At 35.2% G+C, this 7,690-nt stretch overlaps 1 protein-coding gene across 1 annotated transcript; it reads left to right on the top strand.

The window, feature by feature from the left end:
- The first annotated feature begins 823 nt into the window (after positions 1-823).
- LOC145671718 (uncharacterized) lies at positions 824-2,209 on the top strand. The gene has a single exon (XM_081740920.1). The coding sequence runs from the start codon at positions 824-826 to the stop codon at positions 2,207-2,209; it is 1,386 nt and encodes a 461-aa protein (XP_081597046.1).
- Positions 2,210-7,690: the final 5,481 nt, after the last annotated feature.

Raw genomic sequence — 7,690 nt, forward strand, 5'->3', positions numbered from 1 at the left:
GAACAAACACCGTGCTCGTGGGCTTTCTCGGGGTTCTTCCGTTTCCTCCCACTTTCTTTATTCCCGTATTTCACTCATCTCTCATCATCACCGTCTCCTTTAGCCTAACGGCATATTCGTGGGACGTAAAACTTAAAGATTTAATTTCATTTCAGTTTTCTTCCAATTTAGTATTCTCTTCCACATTCAGTGACTCAGGTGAAGATTAACGAAAAAAGTTTTTTTTCTTACTGAAGTATCTCGCTCAAACTAGCTACAATGAAACTTACTAGAGCGAAGAGAATTCTTGAATACAAATGAAAATAAGACAAAAATCGGTTGAATTCAATATCAGAGGCAGTAGTGTTACACAAATACAACATAATTAAATAGGATTAAGTATTACAGGGCACCTATTCGGGTGGTGAAGTGCACCGAATGGCAGATCTGTTTTTGAAATGAAGCCTCACACCTCTCCCATCCAAGTCCGACTTCGCCTTCAAGTGGTGGTGCTGTTAACCCTTACCGGAGGCAGGGTATAAAACCTCTGTGGTAAAAATCCCTGTGGAAAGTAAGGGGACGGAAGAAGTCGGGCCTGGTCCTCCAGGTTGGGGGTTGGGCGTCAGGCCGACAACTTGGCCCCGGAAAAAAAACTACTGTTAGAAGACCGGAAGAATCGCCTCGGAATGGACGGATTAAGGGAAAGCCGGACCGGAAACGAAAAAAGGACAAAGAACTGGTACTTGGAACGTGGAATGTTAGAACACTACATAGACCGGGCGCCCTGCAAGAACTAACAAACGAAATTCAGAAATATAACATAGACATATGTGGCATACAAGAGATGAGATGGGACAACAAAGGCATTCACCAAAGACAAAAGGAAACCATCTATTTCAGTGGAAACAACAAAAAGAAAGAATTTGGAACGGGATTCATAGTCAGGGGTCAAATACGTAGTAAAATAATTAGCTTCACGCCAGTCAGCGACAGGATATGTAAAATCAGAGTAAGAGCAAATCCATACAACATAACCATTATCACAGCCCACGCACCAACCGAAGAAAAGGATGATAGAGTCAAGGACGAGTTCTATAACCAGCTGGAAAAAGCATATGACGAATGTCCGAAGTATGATATGAAAGTAATAGTAGGTGACATGAATGCAAAAATCGGTAAAGAAAGCTGCTTCTACCCGGTGATAGGGAAATATAGCGCGCATGAAACAACAAACGGCAACGGCATAAGGTTAATTGACTTTGCAGCTTCCAAGAACATGACCATATCTAGCACATGGTTCCCACATAAAAGAATACACAAGGTAACATGGAGATCACCGGACGGGAAGACCGAAAATCAGATTGACCATGTTGTAGTAGACAGCAGACACAGTTGCAATATACAAGACGTGAAAACAAGGAGGGGAGCTAACATAGACTCCGATCACTATTTGGTAGTAACCCGTATCTACACAAAAATAAGCACACAACGGAAGCCCAACATGCCCCAAGTCAAGAAATGGGACATAGAGAAATTAAGGGACGAACAAAGAGTCAACGAATATAGGAGCAAAATCACTCAATATATGGAGGAAACACAATGGACAGGAAAACAAAACGTCAACGATACATGGACATCAATAAAAGACAACATAGTTAGAGCAGCAGAAGAAACAATAGGAGAAAGGAACAAACCTCAACGGAACGACTGGTTTGACAGCGAGTGCGAGATAACAATAAAGGAACGGAATATAGCTAGGAACAACATGCTAACTCACAGAACAAGGGAAAGACAAGAAATTTACAATGAAGCCAGGAGAAAAGCCAAAAAACTACTCCGACAAAAGAAAAAATCTAGTATAGAGAGCAAAATAGCAGAACTTGAGAACGTACGATATAGAGGGGAAACAAGGTTCTTTTACAAGGAAGTTAAACAACTAAAAAGAGGGTTTAAGCCATACTGCACTGCAATTAGGGATGAAGGCAACAGCATACTAAACTCCAAGGAAGAGATACTGAACCGGTGGTCTAGATACTACGAAAGAACTTTCCAAGACGAACCAGATGAAACAGATCAGACAAATTTCGAAAACAAAGAAACTAGAGAGATGCAAACAGAGACCCCAACACTTCAAGAGGTTAAAGAAGCAATAAAAAATCTAAAAACAACAAAGCACCGGGAATTGACACAAGAGCGGCAGAGCTACTTAAGAAAGGAGGAGAGGAAATAGTGATTGCTCTACACAAACTGATCTGCAAAATTTGGAATGACCCGAGAGACATACCTGAAGAATGGAAAACAGGGATAATAAACCCCATACATAAAAAAGGAGACCAACTATCATGCGATAACTATAGAGCAATCACATTACTCACAACAGCATATAAAATATTTACAACCATCATACGCAATAGACTGGAAGCATATTACGAAGCACTGGTAGGAGAATATCAGGGTGGCTTTAGAAAAGGACGATCAACCACGGACCAAATATTCACAATCCGACAGACACTTGAAAAATTCTGGGAAAAAAACATAACCACGTATCACTTATTCATAGACTTCAGAACAGCATACGACAAGATAAATAGGAAGCAAATGTGGAATGCACTCCAGGAATTAGGGATACCCGGAAAGCTAGTTCAGTTATGTAAAATCAGTACAAAGGAATCGAAAGCCCAAGTAAAAATAGGAAGCGATATGTCAGAGGCGTTCCCAGTGCAGAAAGGTGTCAGACAGGGAGATGGACTAGCCCCCATACTATTTAACCTGGTACTAGAAGCAGCAGTAAGACGATCAGGCATAAAAAGAACAGGGACCCTAACGACCAATAGCCATCAAATTCTAGGGTATGCAGACGATATTAACATCATTGGAAGAAGTCTGAAAGCAGTAAAAGAAGCGTTTATAGACCTGGAGAAAGAAGCGAAACAAGTAGGACTTGAAATAAATGAAGGAAAAACCAAACTTCTAGTCGTATCTAAGAACACAGGACATCTGAAAAGAATCGGGACACACATAAATATAGAATCACACAACTTCGAAATAGTGAATGAATTTATCTACCTAGGAACAACAATCACTTCAAATAATGACCAAAGTGAGGAAGTCAAAAGAAGAATCACCACTGCGAACAGAGCATATTTTGCACTGCTACCCCTTCTAAAATCAAATCTCATCTCTAAAACTACAAAAACCAGGATATACAGAACATTAATCAGGCCCGTAGTAACATATGGATCAGAATGCTGGACTATACGGAAAGAGGAAATGCAACTACTAGGGAACTTTGAAAGGAAGATTTTAAGGAAAATATATGGAGGTGTGAAGGTAGACCAAAATACATACCGAATAAGATATAATAATGAACTCTACAATAAGTACGACGACGTAGACATAGTAACGCACATCAAACTTAGTCGTTTGCAATGGGTGGGACATATTGTCAGAATGGGGGAAGAAAGAGTAGTGAAGAAAATCTTCTTCGCTAACATCGAAGGAAAGAGAACGAGGGGAAGACCAAGGAGGAGATGGTGGGACACGGTCCTAGAGGACATGAAGGAAATGGGAATACGGAACTGGAAGGCGAGTGCGGCAGACCGAAAGAAGTGGAGGCAGATTCTGACAGAGGCGAAGGCTCGTCAAAGAGCTGTAGTGCCATGAAGAAGAAGAAGTATTACAGACAGAAAATAACTTTCCACAAGAAAGATAACTAATTATCAAGAATTCTAACCAATGTAGAACAACGAAATGACCACAAATCATTATAATACTGCATATTATTATTTTGACATGAAAATAGAAATTTCAGAGAACCTAGTACTTAATATTACATTTAAAACAAGTACAGACTAAAAAAAATACATATAACACTAATAAATTCGTCAAAATATTGTAAAGTTCTGTTAAAGAAATATATTTAAATCTATTCAAGAAACTTCAGTGTTCTTTTTTGAATCTAGGGCAAAAGTCACATGCAGAAGTGTCGCGAAAGTTTGAAACGTGTTTCGGTGTGCCTCAAAGGAAAAAGGTTGAGAACCCCTGCTGAAATGTATTTGTTAGTACCCGAAATATTTGTTCTTCAGAAAAAACGTATAAAAGATCAGAATATTTGAAACGAATTCGAGACAATGGGAAATTTCATGAGATAAGGATTGTTCTAAGAGAAGTTGGCTCAAACAGCAACCGTACTTTTTGGAAAGAAGTATAGCAAATTCGTATTATCAGCCCTTCCCTCCTTCCAATAATAATAATAATAATAATAAAGTGTTACATATGTCTTGAGTAAGACAATATTTGTCAGTTTACCTGTTTTTCGTTTATTATTTTCTTTTCCAGACTAGTTCTGTTGATAGCTAATCGTTTCAGTGGATACTTATCAATATAAAATTAGTCCTTTCAATTCAGTATTCCCTTCGCACGCTTAACGATTCAGAAGATTAAAGATGCCAGCTTTTCCTACAGGGTATAATCGTTGGACGTTAAACTGAAATATTTCATTTCATTTTTTCCTTTCCGAAGCCAGCTAGCATTAACTCTTCTAGAAGGAAGTAAATTCTCAAATACAAGTAAAAATAAGACACACTTTGGTATATCAGAGGTGATAAATGTTGTTTTACACACAGAAAATTAATTAAATTGTGATAGAATTCAGGCAATAAACATTGTGGCTTTAAGTAAAGAAAATAAGTCTTAATTTAAGAGAATTCAGTATTACAGGCAATAAATTCAAGATTGCTAAGAAAATTTCAACTAACCAAAGCAAGATATGTACTCTTAAAATATATATATATTGCTGTGGTCAGTTGGAGTTTTATTAGCAATAAAACAGTAAATACATACAAAGAACATAATTATTATGTACTTTACCAATGTAAATCAACAAAACGATAATAAGACAGCATCTTGTTAATTTGGCATAACTAACTCTCGATGTAAATAGATATTCAAAGTATCCTAGTACTTAATATTCCATTTAGAACAAACATTTTAAACTACGAATACAAACAAAAATAACGTCTATATAAGGTTGGATCTACAGCCACCATATGTCTTCCATTGAGGATCAAAGTCAGGTTAGTAGCAAACGCAAACTTATACAACTTTAGAGAGGTGTCACTGTATATACAGCATATACACACTAAAGCAAACGACACAAATTTATTTATTTATTTATTTGCCATCAACACAACAGACATAAGCCCAATTATAGTGTTGGTGTATTACATAATACATTTACAATAGTTTTCTTAAACATAGAGTTCATATTGCAGATGTCAATTTCTTTGTGTTTGATACATATTTTGTTATAAGTAGAACACATTCTCCAAATTGGTGATTTCAATAATACGGTTGGTCCTTGCTTTTTTGCAATAAAACAGACCAGAGTTATTAGCACGAGTTTTAAGTGTTGGGACATGAAAATTTAATGTTGATATGAGATCTGTACAATTAAATTCGTTTTGTACTATTTTATGGAGAAAAATCAAATCTGGCTTGTCACATTTCGCCTTTGTTCAAGTGTAGGGATACAGAAGTTGTCTATTAATGTTAGATAATTTTCATAATTTGGATAGATTCCAGTTGTCTTGTACGTCAAGTATTTGATAAATTTAGATTGGACCTTTTCCAGTTGGTGTCTGTATTGCTGTTGTGATGGGTTCCAAATCACAGCAGCATATTCCAGTTTTGATCGCACATAGGCATAATACATTTTTGTTAGTGTAGTACTATTGTTAAATTCCTTTCCAATTCTAATTGTGAACCCTAACATCTTGAAAGATTCGTTAACTATGTTCTCTATATGGTTATTAAATGTCAGTTTCGTATCAAATATAACTCCAAGATCTCTGACTGAATTTAATCTATTTAGTAAGATCTGATTCATTGAGTAATCAAACTCTATTTGACTTTTGTTTCTGGTAAACGATAAAATGTTACATTTGTTTATGTTTACATTAAGTTTGTTAAGAGAACACCAATTAGCAATATTTTCCATGTCACGTTGTAAATCGAGACAGTCATGGATGGTCTTTATCCTACCATATATTTTGAGGTCATCAGCAAAAAGCAATTTGTTACTTAATAATATATGATCAGGGAGATCGTTAATGAATAAAAGGAACAATAACGGACCTAGATTAGAGCCCTGGGGAATTCCAGAATATGCAATATAATCAGATGATTTATATTCCTTGTAGATAACAGTTTGTTTTCGATGATTTAAATATGATGAAAAGAACTTGATCAAGGGAGAAGAGAAATTATATTCGCCTAGCTTATGTAATAGTACCTTGTGATTGACTCTGTCAAATGCCTTTTCAAAATCTATATATATTACATCAACCTGACATCCTACATCTAACGAATTTGCTATAAAGTCTGTGATAAGTGCAAGGTTTGTTGTTGTTGATTTGTGTGGGAAATATCTGTGCACAAGTAATAAATAACGCATTTAATGAAATAACTAAATATAATTGAAACCATTATACTACTAACAAAAATAAATTTAACGCAAGTACTTCCTGTCAGAAAAAACTCCATATAAATTATATTCTCATACTTGTACAAAAAATAAAATAAAAATAAAAATAAAATAAAATAAAAATAAGCTTTCTCTAGCACTTGGGTTTACTCTTTGATAAATATGGTATTCTTTTTAGACCTTTACAAGTTCATACGTCACATAATAAAAAAATATTTTACCATTTCTTGTCAAGGAATCTTCAAGTAATATACATGAACAGTTGTATTCCTGTTAATTGAATTACCATTACGATTATACATATTCTAAGGCTGAAACAAGGATTTTATAGAGGAACTTCAATAAGTTTTGAGGGATAAAATATTATTCAAAATCTGACTTGCTGTCTGAATTGTCTTGGTATAGTTTGCGAGGATGAGTTACCCATTGTAGTGAAGAACTATATTTGGATTTTGAAGTATATACAGCTATTAGTATGTGTTTCTAACATTACAGTGTGTAAGTTATTAGTTACAAGCATTTGTCTTTTACTACAAAATTTATGTAGCTTTTTTCTATTTCAATAAATTTTACTCAATTTCCTTGCAAAATCTTACTACGCTTTACATATGTTATATTTGCACAATACTTCAATATCACAACTCAGCAAATATTTCTAGATTTTCATTTCTTTTGAATGGCTATTGCAATTAAAAATTGTTTCTATTCTGTACATTAAAAATACATCACAGTAATATAATAAACAAACTCAATCATAATATAAAAAAATAATCAATATTTTCATAGCTTCGAAGTATATATTTGAACCTAGTGGTATGAAATGCAATTTTGTTTGTTTATTCAGTTTTAATACCAGTGTATCCTACATGTTTGTGTGTATGTATATGTACGGTTGTGTTGATATGAAAGAAAAAAAAAACCTCAAACAACGTACTTGTGTTAATAATAATAATCTATGTGTATAAAATGAAAGTGACTGTGTTTGTGACTCAATTACTCTCGAACCATCCGGATTTCCATAAAACTTTCAACATGGATGAGGTACGGGCCTGGGAGCAATGATATCATTCCACTTTGACGGTGCAACTTGGAGGAGGGAGAGGGGAAGATATTTAAAAATGATCAAAAATGACCGATATTAGTGTCAAATCCATAGTTTCCGGTGTCGCTAAGATGAACAGTGGTACTTCCGATGCCGATTAAATCCAAATTCAGCCCCGCAACTTG

The sequence above is a fragment of the Thermobia domestica genome, chromosome 15 (assembly GCF_964235325.1).
Source record: "Thermobia domestica chromosome 15, izTheDome1.hap1.1, whole genome shotgun sequence".
Taxonomy (NCBI): domain Eukaryota; kingdom Metazoa; phylum Arthropoda; class Insecta; order Zygentoma; family Lepismatidae; genus Thermobia; species Thermobia domestica.